The sequence below is a fragment of the Narcine bancroftii genome, chromosome 3, assembly GCF_036971445.1.
Source record: "Narcine bancroftii isolate sNarBan1 chromosome 3, sNarBan1.hap1, whole genome shotgun sequence".
Classification (NCBI taxonomy): Eukaryota; Metazoa; Chordata; class Chondrichthyes; order Torpediniformes; family Narcinidae; genus Narcine; species Narcine bancroftii.
In genome coordinates, this window is record NC_091471.1 from 351649041 (window position 1) to 351673754 (window position 24714).

General features: G+C 38.9%; 1 protein-coding gene and 1 non-coding gene across 2 annotated transcripts; one reads left to right on the forward strand and one right to left on the reverse strand.

Annotated features, from left to right (window-relative positions):
• Positions 1-805: 805 nt before the first annotated feature.
• Positions 806-21248, reverse strand: cacng5b (calcium channel, voltage-dependent, gamma subunit 5b). Its single transcript, XM_069929785.1, has 5 exons — positions 21028-21248; positions 8959-9045; positions 7464-7604; positions 4085-4230; positions 806-2205 (listed from the first exon to the last, which is right to left on the reverse strand). Exons 1-5 carry the CDS (start codon positions 21233-21235, stop codon positions 1948-1950), a joined length of 840 nt encoding a protein of 279 aa, XP_069785886.1. The 5' UTR covers positions 21236-21248; the 3' UTR covers positions 806-1947.
• On the forward strand, positions 2836-2938 carry LOC138759698 (U6 spliceosomal RNA). The gene has a single exon (XR_011355040.1). It is a non-coding gene; the product is annotated as a U6 spliceosomal RNA (small nuclear RNA).
• Positions 21249-24714: the final 3466 nt, after the last annotated feature.

The window sequence follows — 24714 nt, forward strand, 5'->3', positions numbered from 1 at the left end:
AGGATTAGTTTAGAGGGATATGGATCAAAAGCAGGCAAGTGGGACTAAAGTGGGTGAAGTCTTTTGGTCAGCGTGTTGGGCCAAAAGGCCTGTTTCCACACTGTATGACTATGACTTCATAAGTCTGAAGAATTGGGGCATATAAAATACAAAGTTGGATAGTTAGTTCATCTTACCCATTCAATTTAGTGATTAAAGACTCATAGTGATATCCACTCCCTCCAAATTGGAAAATCTATTGGAATTTCTGATTGAACATTGTGGTTTTGGTTATTTAAAGTCATGTACCTGCCTTACTCTCTTGATTTAATTTATAGAATGTTATGAATTTATTCACTTTTTTGTTATTTGACAACTTTATTGCTACTCTTCTTTTGCTCCTCAATTGTTGCTTTCCAGAACTTAAAGACCCAATAGTTCTAATTTCTCCTTTAAGCACCTTCATACTACCCTCACTCTACCCTCACTTCCAGGAAAATTGATACCAAAGTGCCAGAAAAGGAAACATTGAGGTCAAAGGTTTGGTTATTGAACAGAGTTTATGAGGAGGTTTTTTAAGCAGGAAGGAAGAATCACAGTGGGAGTTTCAATGTCACAATCCTGGGAGTCTTTCTGGTCATTGATCCTATTACTGAATTATATTCAGTGTGTAAATCAATGTAATTATTCCCATTTGTGTCTTAGGTAAATGAACAGATGGAATGACTTGGTAATTACAAACTTCACATTGTAATAGCACAGTATAGCTTACATAGAACAAAGATATCTTGTAAATACACAATCAAATTTATTTTCAAGTTGACAGTATGAACATGACAGTATTTATATTATTCCAATATCCAAGTTAAAAAGTTACTATCACACTTGAAAGCAATACAACACAGAACTGATATTGTTTGTTCAGAGCATGCTATAATGAAAATGTGCAGAAATTTAATACAGGACAAAATCTCACTACCTCATTGATGTTTGGATAACATTTGAAACAAACAGAATGCTGAAAATCCCCACTTCTAGCACTTGCTAGTGTGTTCTAGGCAATATATATTGTAGCAACCATTCACGTGGCAAAAATCAATCCTAGCAACTAGATCTCAATGACCAAGTCTATCCTAGCAACTATTTCCACATAACACTTATCCCAGTCACTAGATTGAATAGAACTAGTATTCAATTTTAAAATTGAAGCATAAATCAGATGGGAACAGAAGTAGGCCATTTAGGCCCTCAAGGCTGTTCCATAATTGATGGGATCATGGCTGATCAGTGTCTTATTTCCATCTACCAATCTTCATTCTAAAGTCATTAAAACCTATGCCTAGTAAAAACATATCAATTTTCAGGCTGGAATTTTTCAATTATCCCTCTTGGCTTGACAGCTTTTTAGAGGAACAAGTTCCAGATCGCCATCACCTATCATGGCAAAGAAGTGTTTCCCTATCAGCAGAGCTCTAATTTTACATTATGTCCCTATCAACTCTGTGCAATTACCATACCAGCAAGCCAATATTTTTTTGAAGATTAGACATCAGGGAAATTGTCAAATGTACTGTATAACTTTGAAAAGCATTACATTATTAACTGCATCACATTGTTTTTGAAATTAAACTCTTATGCACTGTATAAATGTACCTTTCCAATGACTCTTTAAATTTGATAGTCCATAAAATTTAAGTGGATGAAAACATTACAAAATTACACAATATTACAAAATAATACAACATTTTATCTTTATTTCTGTTCATGGTCTCCCCTTTCCCTGCCCCAATCCAGTCAGCTGGTGGTCCGTGCTTTGCAAATATGCAAGTTCTGAAACCCAGGCCCCAGCTGATGGTTTGTGTTAAAGTTGTCCTGAATGGTTCAGTTCTCATCATAATGAAATTAATGACAGAAGAGAACCAGGGCAACATGGCAGTGTGGTGGCAAACTGGTCTCATGAGCACAAGCTCAGCAAGGTGAGGAGGACATCTGGTCATAATCTGGACATTTGAGGAGTGCTGGATAGCTGGCGTTCATCTGTAGGGAAGCTTCGCTGGAAATGTCGGAGGGGCTGCGCCCACGAGGCCAGCCATCTGGATGAAGGAACTGGCCTGAGTAGTCAGAGCAGTTACTCAGTCTTGGTCTATAGAAGCTTGGATGAGGTCTGTACATCTCTTCGGCAGTGTATCTCTTCATAAAAAGGTAGACTGACATTACTCCAGCACTCTGTAAGAATACCAAATTCAATGCACATTGTGAATTTTGATCTAATCATAATCTGCACACTGAGAAAATGAACACTTTCCCTTCCTCAGTCCCCACATTCACAGTATTTGTTGCCCCATTTCCACTGCATAATCCAATTCAGTCCTTGCTGACGAGAGGCCAAGTTGTTGATCTAAGCCTTTTGAACTAGGCCCAGTGAGTTTGTAAGGTTAGGTGCTAGGAGAAGATGGTTATTTGCTTTTGCATACCCATGTAAATGTTTCATTTTCAACCAAACCCATGTCTCTCTAATATGGAATTGCCAACTTGGTGTTGAATTAGGGGCAGTTGTGTAATGTGCATCAGCATGCAATAGTATATTTCAGATGGGGATTTAGATACTTCCTTGAAAAATAAACATCTGCAAAGTGTGTACATAGAGCAGATGTAATTAGACATCAATTTTAAACATTTAGCACAAAATTGGCAAAATGGAGGGAAATGGGCACCGGATTCTGGGTTTCATTGACATTCTGAGACTAGTGTAGAACATAAACAATATAAAAACACAGAAATTCTGGTGGAACATAGGAGATCTCAGAGAGCCTATAGTAGGTAAAGATATATAACCAACATTTCAAGACTCAAGCCCCACTTCAGCAGCACATATACTAAAGTTGGAACGATACAGAGAAGATTAGCATGGCTTCTGTGTAAAGATGACATGCAAATATGTGAAGCATTCTATTTTTTGGGGGGCAGCAGGTTAGTGTAGTGATTGACACAACACTGTTGCAGCACCAGCAATGTGAACTGGGGTTTGAATCCCACACTGTCTGTAAGGGTTTATACATTCTCTCCGTGTCTGTGTGGGTTTCCTCCAGGTGCTCCGTTTTCCTCCCACCTTTCAAAATGTACTGGAGGCTGTAGGTCAATTGGGTGTAATTGGGAGGCACAGGCTTGTGTGCCAGAAGGGCCTTTTACCATGCTGTATGCTGTATGTCTATATCTAAGTATATCTTTACCTCCTATGGACACTGTGGGATCTTCTGAGTTCCTCTAGCATTTCTGTTTTTACTACCATCATAGTGTCGGCAGACTTCTATGTTTCACAAGATAAACAATGTTTCAACTTAACGTGCTTTACATGTAACTTCTGCCCATCTTGGATTCAATCTGAGGCCCTGGGGCTGTGTAGAGTTCCACTTTATTAATCCAGTCAATCTTCCAGGAACTGTCTTTCATGAATTTCATTAAAATCTGTCTGATCAATTTTTACCAGTGACAATAATCATTAATCAAGAGTGATAAATGTTCCTTTTCATTATTGACCATTGTACGGAGCTTATATGTATTTCAGTGCAGATATTTAATATATCCGAAAAGAAATATTGACACCTGCATCAAGTAGATATTTTAATGAATTAAATTTAGTGGACAATGTAGTACTGATTTGCAGTCCAGGGTTTCAGAAGGAGTCTTTTTCCTCATCTTGCCCAGAAATTGTACACAACATTGACCATGTAACTATGATGGATGAATGAAGAAATGTGAAATTTTGGATAGGGAGAGGAAGAAGACTTGTCAGATAAAATAAAATAACATTCAGATATGAAATAGGAACAGTTTCTCTTCCCACCAATGTTGCCTGACATACTGAATGTTTCCAACAGTTTCTGTTTTTTTTTGCTATCACCTATTCTCTCTTGAATGCCAGATACAATGAGCAGAAGTCATTGGTATAACATTAAGCTCAGTAATAATTTTCTCAACTTGCCACAGTGTCCATTTGGATCACGCTGATATCCTAGAATCCAAAGTAATACTTTGTTGATCTTGGATTAAATCTGATGAGCCAAGACAGATATAGGACAAACTTTAGCTGAATGACTAGGATTACCTCTGTCAGCAGGAATGATATTGCTGCAAAGGCAAAAGACCATCCATACTTGTAGTGCAAATAGGTTTCTGAGTCTGGAGTTCTGTTCAGCATCTCATCATTGATGTTGGATATGTACAACACCAGGCCAACAACCAGTGACAAACCTGTAATTTAGTAAAACATAGGAGTCACATAAGCAATGTGAAGTTGTAATTAATTATGTATTATTATTCTAACATCTGATACCATAGGTGCTCTGTGGTTAATAAAGGATTATTTAATATGGTATTTGAGTGGAAAATAAAGGTTGAGAACCACTGGACTAGGCAGAATAATAGTTCGGCACAGACTAGATGGAAAAAGGTGCTGTCTGGTTCTAAATCCTTACCATGATAGAATGGAAATTTAAAAATATATATCATTCAGCCCAATTCATCCATGCTGACTAATTTGGCATTCAGAGCTAGTCCCACTGTCCTACATTTGGTCCATATCCTTCTATGTCTTTCCAATCCATATATCTGCCCAAATGTCTTTTGAACACTGAAATTGTGCCTGCTTTTACAGTTCCTTTAGGCAATCTATTTCAGCTACCAACCACCCTCTGAGTGAAAGTGTTGCCTCTCAGGTCCCTCTTAAATTTCTCCTTAAACCTATGCCTGCTAGTTCCAATATCATCTCTCATGGCAAAAAGAGGATTTAATGTATCCATGCCCCTCCTGGCTTTATAAACCTCTGCAAGGTCATCCTGCAGTCTCCTACATTCAAGGGAATAGAGATCCAGAGCAGCCATTCTCAACCTCTTTTGGCTATTGCCCCCTTAGGACTCTGCTCAAAGTTTATGAGCCCCCTTCCCTGTGAAGCAGTTGTTTTGTTGGTTTCTTCCATACTTCTCTCCTACTGACTACATAAAAAGCATAAAAAATATTTAATTTCATTCCATGCCCCCCTTAAATGTGCTGTAGCCTCAAAGGAGTTGCCATATAGCCGCCATTGAGAATGGCTGATCTGGACTATCCAATTTCTCTATATAACTAAGCCCCTCCAGTCCCAGTAACATCCCAGTGAATCTCCTCTGCATTCTTTAAAACTTAATTGTTTTCCTTCTGAAAGCTAGGTGATCAGAACTGCACATGGTACTTGTACAACTGAATCATGAGCTCCTTACTTTTATACTTAGTTCCCTGCCCAATGAAGGAATGAGTGCCAAACACCTTCTTCACCACCCTGTCCACCTGAGATGCCATTTTCATGCAACTCTGTATCTGTACCCCTAGGTACAAAACCTTGGGCATCCTACCATTTACTATTTAAGTCATGCCCTGATTTGACTTAGCAAAGTGCAATATCTCATACTTGTTAAATTCAAATTGCCGCCTCTTCAATCACCCTTCCAAGTGATCTATATCCAATTGTAAACATTGATATCCTTCCCCACTTTCCACTGTACCGCCAATTTTGGTGTTCTTCACAAATTTACTACCATCCATATTGTAAAATAGATAACAAACAACAGTGACTCACCACCAATCTCTGTGACATACCATTGGTTACAAGCCTCCAATCATAAAAAATATCCCTTTACGACTACCCTCTGACTTGTTCCACTCAGCTAGTTTTGAATCCAATTGGCCAGCTCACCTTTGATCCTATGTGACTTAACCTTCCACACTAACCTGCCAGGACCTCATGAAAGGCCTTGCTAAAGTCCACACACACACACACACACACACACACACACACACACACACACACACACACACACACACACACACACACACACACACACACACACACACACAAGATTTTTTTAAATCCATCCCAAAGGGTGATGATGATTCCTTACAATCAGTTTGTGGGGTTTGATATAAGGATACCCCAGTTCTCAGAAAGGAACAGCATGTGCATGAATGGATTTAGGTGAGTAGGGGTTGTACACCCTCTCGACATCCCCTCTGGATTCAGCAGCATGGTGAGGTCCAAGATGGCTGGGAGAAGTTCTGTTGCAGCGAATGGTCAGCCAAATTTTGATGCAAGAGATAACCTTTCCGCACTTCATGGTACATGCTTGCTAGATGGCCATTGACCCTACAAGAAGGTTCGTCTGCCCTTTGACAGGCCTTGTTTCATAAGCTCTTCAAAAATTTCTATCAGTTTCTTGTGTGCACAGCCACGGTGATATTTCCAATAATTAAATAATTTTTTTGTCATAATGATGACTATGAATCCACTGGAATACTGTAGAAATGGTGTCTGGTTCACTAATGTGAATAAAATCTCTTCTTACACAGACTGGCATGTGCAGTATGTGATCCCCTGATATGATGGATTCTTAACTGGCTCCTCGCTTTAGGGGGCAATCAGGGATGAAAAATAAATACTGTCCCAGCCAGCACACACAGGAAAAGCAATAACAATTTCAGGAAATACCAGGAGCCATGTCAATAGATGGTCCCATCCCAAAACTGACCATTTCTCTCTGTGGATATTGCTTGGCTCACTGGGTCCCTTATTATTCAGTTCTTATTATTTGTTCTGCACAATATGTTTGTTTAGATCAGTGGTTCTCAACCTTTTACTTTCCACTCACAAACCACTTGTGGGAAGGGAAGGTTGAGAATCACTGCTCTAGACCCAATTGTTACTGAAATATTTTGCTTAAGAAAAATTGTCATTGGCCCATTTCCTTTGGAGTTATGAAGCCATGCACATAACGAGCCAATTAGGAACGATTAAAACAGTGGTTTTCAACCTTTTTCTTTCCACCCACATACCATCTTAAGCAATCCCTTACTAATCACAGAGCACCTATGGCATGGTGAATACTTAAATTGGTATGTGGATGGAAAGAAAAAGGTTGAAAACCACTGGTTTAGATTCCATGGAAAAGTGGCAGAAACAAGAAAGAGCTGTGCAGATATATAATAGAGTATTGAAGTAAAAATCAATCTACTCAAAGAACTCAGTGAATCAACAACTTCAGTGGGAGAGATAGAATGGTCAAGCTTCTGAGTCAGAACCTTTCAACAGGACTACAACATCAAGACAACATCATTCACTGATGCGGCTCAACCTGCTGAGTTGTTTGGGATGGTTTTTTTTTAGCTCCAGTGGTACTAAAGCAGTTTGTTGGAGAATGAGATAGTGTGTGGAATTTTTCACATTTTGGGACCTAGCCAGCTGAATCTCAGAGCTCTTTCTGTCTTCTGCATTTATCAAAGGTGAGCTCATATGCATGAGGTTGCTGGTTGCCATGCTCTTCTAGTTCTTCTTTCCCATCCACCTGAGTAAACCCCAGCTTCCAAAATTCACCAAATAAAAGTAGACCAATAGGATCATAATGAAAATGAGATGCAATGTATCAACTTTATTGCTCATTTATTTTTTTGATCTCTACCTGAAAGTATAAAGAAGATCCCTGATACAAAGGCCAAGATAGTCCTGTGCGGTCTGATATGTCCAATGTTATTCATCACAAAGCCAATGAACATGAAAAACAGGCTGACCAGTGGAAAAGGAGTGGAAGACCGAATCATTTCTGTGGAAAGAGAAAAATCCAAGTTATCAATAAGAACTAGAATGAAAGAAATATTTGTTTCTCTACCACACATTTCATGATTTTTCCTCCTCTACCCATATAAAATAGCTACTATTTTTGCCTACCAATCAATTACTGCACTTCAAACTAATCATTAACAAACTCTGAAATATTTCAGACAGAGCTTTTCTACCAGCTGAAGTGGCTGAGATAAATAGCATTAAAGTGTGGAGTAAAACACAAAAGTGTGCAGACATCGTGATTGAAGTAAAAACACAATACTGGAGAAATATTGCAGGTCAAACAGAGTACTTTATATGGCAAAAATAAAGATACATAAGCAATGTTTCAGGCTTGAGCCCCTCATTGAGGTATGTGCAAAATATAGACAGGCGTCCAAACAAATGATGGGGGGAGAAGTGGGGGAGGAGCATAATTCCACAGGCAGGAGGTAGTAAGGTGAATAAGGGAGGGAAAGCACACCAGAAAACAGGGGGTGGGGGTGGCTCTGTGAAAGGAGAGGGAAGGGGGTGGAGAGCTGGAAGAAAGAAGACAGAGGGATGGGGAAGAGAGGAAAAATGGGGAGTGGGTTATTAAAAACCAGAGAAGTCGGTGTTAATGCCATCTGGTTGGAGAGTGCCCAGATGGAATGTTAGGTGTTGCTTATCTAATTTATGAATGGCCTTGGTTTGACAGTACGAGACCTTAGACAGACATGTCAATGCAGGGTGGGACACAGAATTGAAATGGTTGGCCACTGGGAGATCCCTGTCATTGATGTAGACAGAGCGAAGGTGCTCAGCAAAATGATCTACCAGTTTCCATCCAGTTTCTCTGTGTAGGGAAGGCCACAATGGAAGCACCAGAGCAATAGATGACTCCCGCAGATTCACAAGTGTTGCTTCACTTGGAAGAACTCTTTGGGGCCCCGAATGGTGGTGAGGGAGGAGGTGTGGGTGCAGGAAGTGCCACACTTGTACCCACACCTCTTCCCTTAACACAACCTTCCCCTTTACCTGCAGGAAGTGTTACACTTGCACCATTTTGTTGGGGCGTCTGTCCACATTTTTCTCATATTTTGATGAAAGGCTCAAGCCCAAAACATTGGTTATGTATCTTTAACTTTGCTATATGAAGTACATGTTTGACCTGATGAATTTCTCCAGCAATTTTTAAAACTCGCATTAATGTATACCTCTGTTAAACAAATGTTGGACCAGAAAGAGAAGGATATGCCAAAGGGGTTTGATGGAGAGGAGTAAGAGACTTCTGCAGTATAAAACCAGCATGACCAGAATGGTCTGTGACTGTGCTGTAGACATTGACACTGATTGGAAGCAGAATGAATACTTACTTAAAATACTGATTGTAGATTCTGAGGTCAGCTGCACATTCATTGGCATCACATACTCGATGGTAAAGCAGTGCCCACGCTCCATTCCTGAGGATACAAACAGTAGGCTGTTAAAATAACTGTTATTCATTATAAATGACACATCAGCAGATGGAAAACCTGCATCAAAGACATTTTCGAATAGTGGTCCCAGGTCCCAGAGCATGGCCTCCCGAGACATACAGTTATGACAGTACATGATGTTAGTATATCAATAGCCCAGAGTATGTTTTAGAAGGAGGAATTTTGCTTTTGTAAAATAAGTGTGTTCTGTTTACTCAATAACTTCCTCATGCATGGTGTTATGTTCACATTGTGACACCACGTAATGAGACTGGTATTGCAATTTTGTTGGGCCATCACTTACATCTAGAAAAGTCTTAAGGAAATGACTCTGTTGTGTGGTTTATCCTTCCATCCCACTGTGCATATTGTATATCAGTAAAGCAGTTTTTATGAATAGGAGTATATCATTCCAAAACAAATGTATATTTATGAATATTTTGTATCTCTTTATGATGGTGCACACAATATATCAGACACATATAATAACTCTGTAATGTATATGATTATAGAAATATACAACAGTGTATCAGAAGTGAAAAAGATAATGACAGGATTATCATTTATAATGCTGTTTGTATGATATATCTAGGAATGATGTATAATCCATAAAGTACATTACTGAATACATTTATGACTACATTTTACACTTATGAAGCTGTGTCCAGGATAAATTAATTGGTGTTTTTTATAAATGTAATTATCTACAGGAGTGAGTTGTATCTTAGAGCAGTCATTCTCAATTTTTTTGCACCCTCCTTTAAGCATTTCTTTGTTTACTGTGGAGCACCTGTAGCACGATTAATGACCACTTGCAGACACGAAGCAAGCAGTCAAAGGCTTTATTAATCAGAAAACCCAGACATGCCTCCACTTACTGCTGGTTCATGTCCAAGGCAGATATGAGGGAGGAGACTAAGACTCTCAGCCTTTATTAGGGGATCTTATGGGGAGGGGCTACAGGTACAGAAGGTGGGCCAGCCTGTTCAGCCCAATGAGGACATGCCTGGACACACCCACAGTACCATGTTCCGCCACAGCACCCATAACAAAAACATGGACCACAGCGGGCGAGAGGGAGGCTGACAAGCTCAAACCCATTATTGCTGGGATGTTTGCTTTGTTTTGGTGGGAAATTGTTTTAAGAATTTTCACTTGTTTTTGCTGTCAAGCTTACAACCTTGTTTATTATATCAGTAGTATTTGTATTAAACAGATTGCCATGTACCACAGGTTGAGGAAAATTACCTTAGAAGACAGCACATATGATATATTAGGGATATTCATATTCACTTATTTTAAATGATTTTTAAAAGAGTGTTAAAATTATAGACAGCATGGTATAAGAAATAATGTATGATTGAGAAATATTTTATTAGTCCGAAGATAATGTTAATGACATATAAAATATAATAGTTTATGGCCAACTGACTCCATTAATGCCCTATCTACAGTCTCTCTGCACATTGTATCCACCTTTCCACCAAGTGCTCCAACATATGATTTAACACTCTGGTCAAGCCAAGTCACCTTTATTTAGTGTTCATACCATAACTACTAATGATGAAATAGCATTTCTCCAGGACCATAGAGCAGATTTACATAAATAGGAATAAAAACCATATGTTTTAGGAATTGAGGAGCTTTATGGCTTAGTGGTAAAAAACTGTTGCACAATCTGCTATGGTGCCTCCTTCCAGATGACAAAAGGGAGAAAAGTTTACAGGAGAGGTGTGTGATGTCCTTCACAGTATTATTTGCCTTCCATATACATTGTGTCTTGTAAATGTGCGTCATGGTTGGAAGAGAAACCCCAATGATCTTCTCCACTAATGTCACTATCCTCTGCAGGAACTTATGGTCTAAGCTGGTACAGTGTTCATCACCAGGTGGTGATGCAATTGCTCAGAATGCTCTCAATGCATCCTCTGTAGATGTAGTGAGGATGACGGGTGGGAGATTAACTTTCCTCAGCCTTCACTGAAAGTAGGGGTGCAGCTGGACTTTCTTAGCTATGGAGCTGGTGTTGAGGGACCAGGTGCACACCAAGAAACTTGATACTCTTGACAATCTCAATAGTAATGCCATCCATGGTCAGTGGAGAGTGATGCCCTGGACCTTCCTGGAGTCGACAATCATTTCTTTTGTTTTATCAACATTCAGATGCAGGTTGTTGCCTCTGAATCAGTCCGTTAGCAACTGTAGCTCATCTCTGTATGCTGACTCATCATTCTTGCTGATAAGGCCCACCATGTCGTCGTATTGGTTCAAGCTGTTTTTTGCTGCACAGTCATGAGACTGAGCAGAAAAGGACTAAGCACACAGCCTTGGGGGTGGTGATGAAGGTTGCCATGCTCAGTGTAATGATCTTGGAAATGTTGTTTCTGATCCAGACTGCCTGAGATCTCCCTATCAGGAAGTCAAGAATCCAGTTTCAGAGGGAGGTGTTTTAGCCCAACAGGCTCAACTTCTCCATCAGGTATTGAGGTATGATTATGTTGAATGTCGAACTCAAATCAATAAACAGCATTTGAACATATGTGTCCTTATTTTCCATATGGGTGAGGGCTAGATGGAGGGTGGTGACAATGGCATCGTCCGTAGAATGGTTGGATCTATATGCGAACTGCAGGGGATCCAGTGAGTGGGGCAGTAGGAGTTTGATGTGGCCCATGACGAGACACTTGAAACACTTCATGATGGGAGATGCGAGTGCGACAGAGGGTTGTCATTGAGGCAGGACGCTGGTGACTTCTTCAGCATGAGGACCACTGCGCTGCTCATGGAGATGTTAAAAATGTTGTTGAGAACATCTGCTAGCTGAGCCACACATCCCATGAGCACTCTACCAGGAATGTTATCCAGACCAGCAGCTTTCCGTGGGTTGGCCTTGTTGAACACTCTCCTCACATCAGCCTCTGTAAGACACAGCACCTGATCATTTGCTGGAGAGGTGGTCTTTTTCATTGCCACATCATTTTTTGCCTCAAAATTCGCATATAAGTAGTTCAGTGCATCTGGGAGGGAGGTATCATCATCACAGACAGATGGTCTAGTCTTATGGTTGGTGATATCTTGAATGCCTTTCCACGTGAGTCGGGTGTCCTTGCTGTCCTGAAAATGACTGAATTCGCTGGCCACATGCACGCTTTGCCTCCCTGATGGCCTTAGACAGCTTGGCTCTTGCAATAACTAGGGCTACCTTGTCGCCCGTTCTGAAGGCAGAGTCTTGGCCCATCAGCAGCACACACACACCTCCACAGTAATCCATAACTTCTGATTAATGTGAATGGTCTTGGGCACAGTGACATCATCAATACACTTAATAACGTAGCTAGTCACTTAATAACGTAGCATATACTCCTCCAGGTTGATGCAGTCGCCATCAGTTGCTGTTTCCTTGAACAGATGCCAGTCAGTCCGCTTGAAGCAGTGCTAAAATGCATGAATGGCTCCTGCTGGCTAGGATTTAACCTGCTTCAGAACTGGTCTAGAGCACCCAATGAGGGGTCTGTATGCTGGGGTTAGCATTACAGAGATGTGGTCTGAGTATCTGAGGTGGGAGCAGGGCTCCTTCCCCTGCTGTCCTAAACCTCCCCAAATGCTCAAGCAAAGTTTAATACCATTTGCACTCAGACATCCTAAATCTCTCTACAGTCAATAAAATACTTCTGAAGTAATGTCAACAGTGAAGGATCATAAAGTAATTGAGCCTCAATTTGAATCCTCCTAATGGATACAAGAATTGTGGTGGAATAGTAGTTTCCCATTGGACCCCCTCAAGAATATGTGAATTCGGAGGAGTCACGTGATGGAGTAGTGGCCGGACGGTGAACTCCAGCCCTCTCCAGAAAAGTCGGGAAAAACAAGAGAAAATACAAAGGCACAGAAATACAAGTTAAAGAAAAGTGAGTATAAAGGTGGAAAGAAGATGGAGACAAAAGGAGAAAAATCAAAATCAACGGAAAGAAGAGAGGAAGAGAAGACAACGGAGGAAAAAGGTGAAGGCCTTACCTGTCCGAAGAGGCCCGCTGTGGAGAGAAGACCCCACTACCTCAGGTCGGTAGAAAGAGAACTACAACAATGGCTCACAGAGCCGAGTAAAAGTGCGCAACCGCGCATACAAAAAAACACACCGACGGGAGGGGGGACCAGCTGGGGAGTCGATCTCCACAGCCGGCAACGACAGCTGCAGAACACCTGCAGCAAGAAGAGACCACAGAAGACAATGGAAACAAGAAAGAAGAGGAGGAAAGGGCAGCAAAGAAACAACAGATGGTCAACCTAGAGGAAGAAGAAGAGGAAGAGGAAGAGTACAGGGAAATAGAAGAAGAAAAGATAGGCAAGGTAAAGGAGGTACTTGCTCTTGTTAGAGGATACATGGAGTCATTTAAAGAATGGCAAACACAGGAATTCAATGATTTAAGAAGAAGAATAAACAACACAGAAAAGAAAATAAATAAAATGGATATGACCTTAACAGAAATGGGGAAAAAAATGGACAAGATGGAAGAACGGGCAATAGCAGCAGAAATGGAGGTAGAAGACTTAAAAAAGAAATTGGAGGAATCTAATAAAAAAACTAAAGAGACACAAGAATTACTAGCCCAAAAAATAGATATAATGGAAAATTATAACAGAAGAAATAACATAAGGCAAGAATATGAGGGAGTTTATAAAAGAATGGATCCCTAAGGCCCTAGGATGTCCAGAACTACAGCAAGAAATGGAAATAGAAAGGGCACATAGAGCATTGGCCCCTAAACCACAACCACAACAAAAACCAAGATCTATTGTAGTAAAATTCCTAAGATATACTACAAGAGAAAAGGTACTGGAGAAGACAATGGAAAAAGTAAGAGAGGGCAACAAACCACTGGAGTATAAAGGGCAAAAAATCTTCATTTATCCAGATATAAGCTTTGAACTCCTAAAGAAGAGAAAAGAGTTCAATGCAGCAAAAGCGATTTTATGGAAGAAAGGATATAAATTTACACTGAAGCATCCTGCGGTATTGAAAATATTTATTCCAGGACAACAAAACAGACTATTCTCGGATCCAGAAGAAGCACGAAAATTTGCAGAACAATTACAAAAATAGACTGAGGGATGAAGACGGGTAATGAGAGCAAAAATTATCACGATTGATATGTATGTGGGTAAAGACAAAAATAGACTGAGGGATGAAGACGGGTAAGGAGGGTAAAAATGACCACGATTGATATGTATGCGGGTAAAGAGGTATAAGAGTGAATAGAGACAATGGGCATATGTGAAAGTATCTGTAATTAGAGGAAAACATAGAAAGTATAGACAAGAATTAATAAGGGAAGGTAATGGAATAGAGAGAATAAGGAGGGAACTAAAAGAGTGACCTTTGTGACATATAAAAAACGAAATCTTTTCTGGGGGGGGCTGGGTGGGGGGAAAAGAGCGGTCACTGCAAAATCAGTTGACGCTTGCGAGTGGATTCGCAAATCCAAATGGAGAGGGGAGATGTGGTTGTCCGACAAGGGATAAAGGGCAACTCAGGAGGGGAAGGGGAGATTGGGGATAAAGAAGATAGAAATAGGAGAATAAGGAAAATGTTGGATGTTGTAGGAATGTTGTCTGGTAAAGAGTTGAAAATAAGAAAACAGAAATGGAAAAGGAGGAAAGGTAATGATGGAGAAACGGAAAGAGAAGATAAACAAAATATAAAATGGCTACGCTGAACTATATGACTCTAAATATTAATGGAATACATAACCAAATTAAAAGGAAGAAACTACTAAATTTACTGAAAAAGGAAAAAATAGATATAGCATTTGTCCAAGAAACACATTTAACTGAATTGGAGCACAAGAAATTAAAGAGAGATTGGGTAGGACATGTAACAGCAGCATCGTATAATTCAAAAGCAAGAGGAGTGGCTATATTAATTAGCAAAAATGTGCCATTTAAAATAGAAGAGGAAATAATAGATCCAGCAGGGAGATATGTTATGATAAAATGTCAGATATATTCAGAGCTTTGGAATCTACTTAATATATATTCACCTAACGAAGAAGATCAAAAGTTTATGCAAGATATCTTTTTGAAGGTAGCTAATACGCAAGGGAACATACTAATAGGAGGGGATTTCAATCTGAATCTGGATCCAAATATGGATAAAACGGGGAAAAAAATTAACAGGAAGAACAAAGTAACCAAATTTATAATTAAATCAATGCAAGAAATGAAACTTGTGGACATATGGAGGAAACAAAACCCAAAAGAAAAGGAATACTCATACTACTCAACTAGACATAAAACATACTCAAGGATAGACCTATTCCTGTTATCAGCCCACATACAAGGGAGAGTTAGGAAAACGGAATATAAAGCTAGACTATTATCGGACCACTCACCCCTGTTATTAGCAATAGAGCTAGAAGACATCCCTCCAAGAATGTATAGATGGAGATTAAACCCCATGCTACTTAAAAGACAGGATTTTAGAGAATTTATTGAAAAACAATTAAAAATGTACTTTGAAGTAAATACGGAATCAGTGGAAGATAAGTTTATACTATGGGACGCAATGAAAGCATTCATTAGAGGGCAAATAATAAGTTATGCAACCAAGATGAAGAAGGACTATAATCAGGAAACAGAGCAGTTGGAAAGGGAAATAATAAACATAGAAAAAAAATTAGCAATAAAGGAAGATACAACCAAAAGAAGAGAATTGGCGGATAAAAAAATAAAATATGAAACATTACAAACATATAAGGTGGAGAAGAATATAATGAAGACAAAACAGAAATATTATGAACTAGGGGAAAAAACACACAAAATCCTAGCATGGCAGCTTAAGACAGAGCAAACTAAGAAAATGGTATTGGCAACAAGGAAAAAAGACAAACAAATTACATATAATCCAAAAGAAATTAAGGAAAACTTCAGAGAATTCTATGAACAATTATACCGAACCGAAAACGAAGGGAAAGAAGGGAAAATAGATGAATTTTTGACTAAAATTGAACTACCAAAACTACAAATAGAGGAACAAAATAAATTAACAGAACCATTTGGAACAGTAGAAATACAAGAGATAATAAAAAATTTACCAAATAATAAGACACCAGGAGAGGATGGACTCCCAATAGAATTCTACAAAACATTTAAAGACCTAATAATACCACCCCTCCTGGATGTAATCAACCAGATTGATGAGACACAAAACTTACCAGATTCATGTAAAACAGCAATAATTACAGTGATACTAAAACAAGGGAAAGATCCACTCTCACCAGCGTCATATAGACCAATATCTCTGCTAAACACAGATTATAAGATAATAGCTAAACTATTAGCGAACAGAATAGCAGAACAGGTACCGAAAATGGTAAATTTAGACCAAACTGGATTTATCAAAAAAAGACGCACAACAGACAATATTTGTAAATTTATTAACTTAATTCATGCAGTAGAAGGAAATAAAGCACCGGCAGTAGCAGTTGCTTTAGACGCAGAGAAGGCCTTCGACAGAGTAGAATGGAATTACTTGTTCAAAGTATTGCAAAAATTCAGTTTACCGGAGAAGTATATTAATTGGATTAAAGCATTATATAAGGGACCGTTAGCGAAAGTGACAGTAAATGGACATGTATCAAAGCAATTTAACTTAAGCAGGTCAACGCGGCAGGGATGCCCACTATCACCATTATTGTTTGCGCTAGCTATAGAACCACTAGCAGAATCGATAAGAAGAGATAATAATATAAAAGGAATAAAAATAAAAGACAGGGAATATAAAATCAGTCTGTTTGCGGATGATGTGATAGTGTACTTAACAGAACCAGAACTATCAATAAAAGAACTATATAAGAAATTGAAGGAATATGGAGAAGTGTCGGGATACAAGATAAACGTAAATAAAAGTGAAGCAATGCCTATGAATAACGCGGATTTCTCAAAATTTAAGGAGGAATCCCCATTCAGATGGCAAACGCAGGCAATAAGATACCTAGGTGTGCAAATAAACAAAAATCTAGGCCAATTATATAAACTCAATTACAATCCACTAATGAAAAAATTACAGGACGATTTAGAGCATTGGAAAGAGCTACCACTAACACTGATAGGAAGGATAAACTGTATTAAAATGAACATTTTTCCAAGGATACTATACTTATTTCAGGCATTGCCAATACAACTGACAGAAAAATTCTTCAAAGAGTTAAAGAAAATAATAAGGAGATTTTTATGGAGAGGGGGGAAACCGAGGATAGCACTAGACAAATTAACAGAATGGTATAAACAAGGAGGCTTACAATTGCCAAACTTCAAAAATTATTATAGAGCCGCACAATTAAGGTACCTATCAGATTTTTATCAAACAAGGGAAAAACCAGACTGGACGAGACTAGAATTAGATAAAATAGGGGAAAAGATACCTGAACACATATTATATAAATGGGACGAAAAATTGGTACAACATAGAACTTCTCCAGTATTACACCATCTCCTCAATATATGGAAGAAGATTCATGTAGAAAGAAATAAAATAAATTACCAAATACCAAAACTAATATTGACGCAAAATAAGCTACTCCCTTTTACAATAGACAACCTTGCCTTTAGAAAATGGGAAAAAAAAGGGATTAAAAGAATAGAAAATTGTTTTTCAGGAAGTAGATTCTTATCCTTTGAACAAATGAGAGATAAGTACAATATAACGGGAGATACAGCGCTGGCATATTACCAACTGAGATCCTACTTGAAAGATAAATTAGGAAGCAACTTGAGTTTACCAGAGGGAAGTAACCTTGAATATGTGATTACAGATACAATGTTAATCAAAAGATTTATAAAAAATATGTATATTAAACTGCAAGAAAAGGAAAATGAGGAAACAAATGGTAAAACTAAACAAAAATGGGAACAAGATTTAAATATAAAGATAAAAAAGGAAACATGGGAGAAGTTATGCTCTGGAACGATGAGAAATACAATAAATACGAGGCTGCGTATGATACAATATAATTGGTTACACAGACTATACATTACACCGCAAAAGTTAAATAAATGGGACCCAACAGTATCTGATAGATGTTTTCGATGTAAAAAAGAAAGGGGAACAACAATTCATGCAATCTGGACATGTGAGAGAGTAGAAAAATTTTGGGATGATCTCAATCAGATATTAAATAAAATAACAGAAAACAATATACCAAAGAATCCAGAGATCTTTCTCCTAAGTAACATAAAAAATAAAGAATTTGGAATTGACTTGGAGGATGCACAAAAAAGATTTGTTAAGATAGCCCTAGCTGTAGCAAAAAAATGTATTATGTCAACCTGGAAATTGGAAGATAATTTGAAAATACAACAATGGTATATAGAAATGAATAAATGTATTCCATTAGAAAAAATAACATATAGTTTAAGAAATAATATTGAAATATTCGAACAAGTATGGGAGCCTTACATTAAATACAATAGCGAAAACCTACCGGGAACAAACATTACCTAAGTTGATGGAAGGAGAAGAGAAGAAAAGAATGGACTCAGTAGAATTTCTGGTGTATTTTTGTTGAATGACAACATTGTCTAACTGAATTAATGCAACCTAGATTGTATAACTAAAATGGATGAGAGGGGGGGGGGATGGGGGGGTGGCTTGGGAGGAGGGAGGGGGGAGGGAGAAAAAGTCACTGTAAATGTGTGGAAAAGAAAAAGTGTATATCATGGCTATTGTGATTTATGGTGTGAAAAATAAAAAATTTAAAAAAAAAAAAAAAAAAAAAAAAAGAATATGTGAATTCATATGAAAATTCATATTTAAGAGGCCTAATTCCTAAAGACATCTGTTAAATGGCTCTGTCAATATTTAACAATGTTATCACCCTCTGTGCTGATTGGGATTAAAGTATGCATTATTACCACTGGAAAATTGGTGGTGGGTGACAATTTTTTTCCAAGATTGACCATGAAAATATAATATACTTTGTCTATTGTAAGGCACTAAAGATCACCATGAGCATTGCCTGGTACCCCTAACAATAGGAGAAAGAGAAGCAAAATAGAGGCCCTTTAGAGTTACTGACTGTCCGTGGATTCACGTCCAGTGCTCCCACAGCCTCTGCAGCAGCACAGACTCCAGTTCAATCCATCAGCAACCCGAGCTCCAGATCCAAACCTCAATGCGATCAGTGACCTCCTCACCAAAAACAGCTATAAACGTTAGCAATGGAAACCTAGCAGTGTGGATTCAGAATTGGCAGGCCCACAGAAGGCTGAGGGTGGTAGTCAATGGAGTGTATTTTACAAATGACTTGGACAATGAAGTAGAGGGATGGGTTAGTAAGGATGGTGATGACATGGAGGTGTTGTGGATAATGCAGAAGGTTGTTGTAGTTTACAGTAGGATATAGACAAAATATGTAGTTGGGCAGAGAAGTGGCAGATAGAGTTCAATCTGGAAAAGTGTGAAGTGGTACACTTTGGAAGATCGAATTTGAAAGCAAAATACATGGTTAATGGCAGAATATTTAATAGTCCAAGTCCAAGTTCATAGATCCTTCAAGTTTGCCACTGAAATTGATAGGGTAGTAAAGAAGATGGATGCCTTTATTAGTTGTGGAACTTAGTTCAAGTCAAGAAATAATGTTACAGCTCTATAAAACTATGGTTAAACTACTCTTTTGTATTGTGTAATGAGTATTGTGTTCAGTTCTGGTCACCTCATTATATGAAGAATGTGAAACTTTTAGAAAGGGTGCAGAGGAGATTTTTCTTGGATGCTGCCTGGATTGGAGAATGCATCTTATGAAGAAAGATTGAGCGCGCTAGGCCTTTGGAATGACAGGATGAGCAGTGATTTAATAGATGTATATAAGAGAGACTTAGATAGAGTGTACAGCCAGCACTTTTTCCCAGGGTGGCAATGGCCAATACCAGAGAACATATGTTAAAGGTGAGTGGAGGAAAGTTTAGGGAAGATGTCAGAGGAAGGTTTTTTTAATATACAGTAAGTGGAGGGAACCTGGAATTTGGTAGATACAAAAGGGACATTTAAGAGACTTTTTGATAGGAACATAGATATACAAATAAAGGGGATTGTGGATAGTGAGGGAGGGAGCGTTAGATAGTTGTGGAGTTAAATAAGAAAATTTGCAGATGCTGGAGTCAAGTGCAATACACACAAGTGCTGGAGAAACTCAGTAGGTCATGCACCATCAATAGGAAGTAAAAGGTAATCAACATTTAGGGTTTTGTCAGGAATCTAGAAAGCCAGGTAGATGTCTGAATAAAAATATGGGAAATGGGGAGGATGATAACAGAGATGAAGGGAAACAGGAGACGCATAAACTAACAAGTAAATGGTAATAAATGGATAGAGAGGAGAAAGAAGCTGAAAATTGACAGGCAGAGAGCAGAGAATTAGTTAGATTGATGTGGCGTAGGTTTATATAGGCCAGCACAATATCACAGGCAATGGGGCTGTGGGAAAATGGATCATCTTAGAATTAAATGACGGGGAAGACAGTGGGCTGAATATCCTATTTCTGCTTCTATGTCTTAAGGTTTTAAGAGCCTGTAATTTTATGTTTTATGGAAATTAATATAATACTCTTATTTATTTACTTCTTCCTTTCTGTGAATTATCTCCGGGATGTTTGGCATTTTAGTCTCTGCTCAAGACATTGCCTTTGGAGGGGCATCCACTGGAAGTGTAAAGAGGAACAATGACCGATTTCAATCAATATTTAGGCCTTAATTAATCAATGCAAAGACTGATTTTGCAGCCAAGACCATTTTCTCAGCATTTTTATAAACATCCATGAAATTAAAACTGAAAATGTCAGAAATTCATTGAATGTTCATGACTGAAAATTCAACAAAGGACTGTTTTGCCGAGGACAACTCGTGCCATCATTCCCTTTGATTATTAGCTTTAGATATAAACAATAAATCCAGAACCTGTAGCAATCATCATACCTGCCAGGAAGCATACTCTCCACAGGCCAGAGTGCAGAGACATCTTGACTTCTGTTGTCATGTTTTGGGGGGAAATGGCTCCTTCCTCCAGGTATAACCAATAGTCGGTGCTCACCGCAACCCCGAGGAGACCCAGGCCGGACACAGCAAACACACTGCTCAGAAGCGTTAGTGCTTTCCTGCCACATGATGTCATTCCACACAACATCTAAAACAAATGTAGAAACTGCACAGGACAGAACATACAAATTAATCAAACAATACATTTTCACAGGCTCAAAGATGTCTCTAAGCACCCTACCTAATTAAACAATCTGTCCCCAATTCCAAAGAAGTTCTATGTAGAATCAATAATTGTTAGCACTTTTTTCTGAGGCCTGTGTACATTTTCTCTGGGTTTTGATAGCAACAGGTTTTACATTTTAAATGATTAAAGATTGGGCTGATGGAAACTTTATACCAAGGGAGTTTCAAATGTAAAACAGAAAAGTCTGCAGGAACCATGGTTGAAGTAAAAACACAATGCTGGAGAAACCTTGATGAAGGGCTCAAGCCTAAAATGTTGGTTATGTATCTTAATCTTTGCCACATAAAGTACAGTATTCTCTTTGATCAGCTGAGTTTCTCCAGCATTGTGTTTTTACCTGGGTAGTTATAGTCATACACTTTGGAACAAGAAATAGATGGGCAGACTATTATTTAGATGGGGAAAAAACTCAAAATTCAGAGATGCAAAGGGATTTGGGAGTCATCGTGTAGGATACCCTAAAGGTTAACCTCCAGGTTGAGTCAGCAGTGAAGAAACCGAATGTAATGATGGCATTCATTTCCAGAGGAATAGCATGCAAGAGCAGGGATGTAATGTTGAGACTCTATAGAGTGCTGGTGAGACCTCGCTTGGAGTACTGTGTAGAGTTTGGGGCACCTTATTTAAGAAAGGATGTGCTTGCAATGGAGAGGGTTCAGAGAAGATTTGCTAGAATTATACCAGGAATGAAAGGGTTAGCATATGAGGAATGTTTGTCAGCTCTTGGACTGTACGCATTGGAGTACAAAAGGTTGAGGGGGGACTTCATAGTGACATTTCAATTGCTGAAAGAACTGGACAGAGTAGATGTGACAAAGTTGTTTTCCATGGGAGGGGAGTCAGGACAAGAGGCCACAATTTCAGGATAAAAGGGCATCAATTTAAAACAGAGACACGGAGAAATTTCTTTAGCCAGAGGGTTGTGAGTCTGTGGAATGTTGCCACAGACGGCAGTGGAAGAGAGGTCGTTGGATATATTTATGACAGAAATTGACAGGTATTTGATTAGCTAGGGCATCAAGGGTTACAGGTAGAAAGCTAGAGAATAGGGCTGAGTGATAAGGAAAAGCTCATGATTAAGTGGCAGAGCAGACCCTATGGACCTATTGGCCAACTTCTGCTCTATATCTTGTAATCTGTGAGTTAGTTTCACAAGTTGGTTGAGCCAACTAGGTTCCAAATTTGACTCTTCCCAAATAGAGATAAAATCAGAAAAATAGAGATAAAATCAGAAGAATAGCATTAAAACATTTGTCTGTTTTTCGATATAATACCAGACAAGACACAGTGTGATGTACTGTAATCCCACTGGGATGTGGGGGTAGAGACTTCACATCATTGTCTCGGTCTTGTGCAAATCCAAGGGAATATGGCATGATCAGAGACAATTACTTTTGGCCAGACATTAGATTGAGGCCTGCTCTGCCTTCTGAGAGACGAAGGGTGGTGTCATTGAGTTTTGTCACCACAGGGTGCACTGGGATCCTGTCTTTCACCTTTGATTAAACAATATCAGATTGGAGAGTTATTTAAACCCCGGGAGAAATTTGTCAGGATAGACGGTAGACCTTCTCCCTTTCAGAATCGGAAGTTGTGGGAAGGCACTGGAGTGTTGAATTGTGTCCAGCAATGTGTGAGTCAGCAGATCAGAGTCGACTCACATCTGGTTTCTGCTGTTTTTCTTGTACCAGAGTGCAACACTAGGCTATTTGCGTCATCCAGAAATAGCCTAACGAGGATGGCGGTGTTTCTAAGTCCTCTCAACAATGGCGGTCAGGGTTGTGAAGCGAGATATACCATTAAATGAGATTGCAGCAGGCCAAGCGTGGACCCTTTTTCCACTTTCTTCCATTGATACAATGCAGGACATCGATGGTTAAAACAAAAAAATCTCTGTGCTCAGCTCTCTGCTTCTATGTCTTATGGTTTTAAGAGTCTGTAATTCTATGTTTTATGGAAATTAATACAATTCTCTAACTTATTTACTTCTTTGTGAATTATCTCTGGAATGTTTGCCATTTTAGTCTCTGCTCAGGACATTGCTTTTGGAGGGACATCCACAGGAAGTATAAAGAGGAACAAGGACCGATTTAGGCCTTTTAATCAATGCAAAGACTGGTGATTCTGAAACATTCAAACACTTACCGTTACGGCAAGTGGTTTTTTACTCTCTTTCGGGTACTATGGATGATGGTCCTTTCTGGGAATGGTGGCCATGGGTATGACTGTTTAAAAATCCAAGACCTACAAATGATCCAAAAGGTTCTAAAGATGCACAAGGACTGCTCTGAAAGATTTAAAGAGAACAGGGGAGGTGGGGGGGGGGGGGCATTTTTTTCTACACGGATTGTTTGGAACCAACAGCCAGATAAAGCAGAGAGGCAGGTATAATTACAATATTTAAAAGGCATTTACAGAGTTGATGGATAGAAAAGGTTCAGACACAGGAAATCAGGACTAGCTCAGATAAACATGCCAAGCAATTCAGCAATCACTGTTGAAACATAGATGTGGCAGATCCAAAAGTTCATTGGCAAATGGAGGTATCAAGCCTAGATTTCCTGTGTTGTGAACTTGGTGGTGTTTGAACAACTTTCTAATGGAGAGGTGAGAAGAGGCATACTGAACCACAGCTGACATATATTAAAGAAAAAGATGCATTCCTTAATATTGGAATATTTCTGCTCAGCTGCACTTCAGCCTCATCCAAGAGTATGTTTTAATTTTCATATTCATATTTGATTTTGCACCCTTGTCCTTACTGAACAGGTTGCACATTTGAATTAGGTGAATCATGAAACTCTCCAGATGTTGTGATTTTTGTAGTAAATTGTACTAATTCCACCAGCATTTGAGTGTTTTATTGCCCATTTGAAATAGTCCCATTTGCTTGCATTTGGCCTTCATCCAGTATAAACTTTTGTATCTATGTAGCTGTCCAAATGTATTTAAATGTCATTACAATATTTCACCCACCTTTATCACTTCCTCTGGCAGCTCATTCCATATGCACACTGTTCCAATCCCTTTTAAAAGTTCCCCCTCATACCTTAACTCTGTGCCCTCTATTTTGGACTCTCCTACCCTGGGTAAAAGATTGTGACTATACACCTTATCTATAACTTAGATCATCCCTTAGCCTCCCATGCACCAGGGAATTAAATAGTCTTAGCCTCTCCTTATAACTCAAGCCCCCTCCAACCCTTATCAATCTGCAGTGACTTCTGAAAAGTTTTAGAGAGATACATGGGAAAGGTTTAGACATAATTTTTGTGATTCTGTTTATGGTCAAATAGTTTCTCCGTATATGTTGTCTTTGATCATGAAGAATGGTCAGTTAGAGAATCCTTAGACAGGGCCTATCTTTTGTTATGATGGGT

Bases quoted from the DNA above. Each gene is read 5' to 3' on its own strand.
- cacng5b (XM_069929785.1), bottom strand. From the start codon at position 21,235: ATGTTGTGTGGAATGACATCATGTGGCAGGAAAGCACTAACGCTTCTG. The intron at 9,046-21,027 runs GTATGATGATTG...TTGTATCCTCAG, and splicing joins GAGAGTATGCTTCCTGGCAG to GAATGGAGCGTGGGCACTGC. The intron at 2,206-4,084 runs GTAATCCTAGTC...GTATTCTTACAG, and splicing joins TATCATTCCTGCTGACAGAG to AGTGCTGGAGTAATGTCAGT.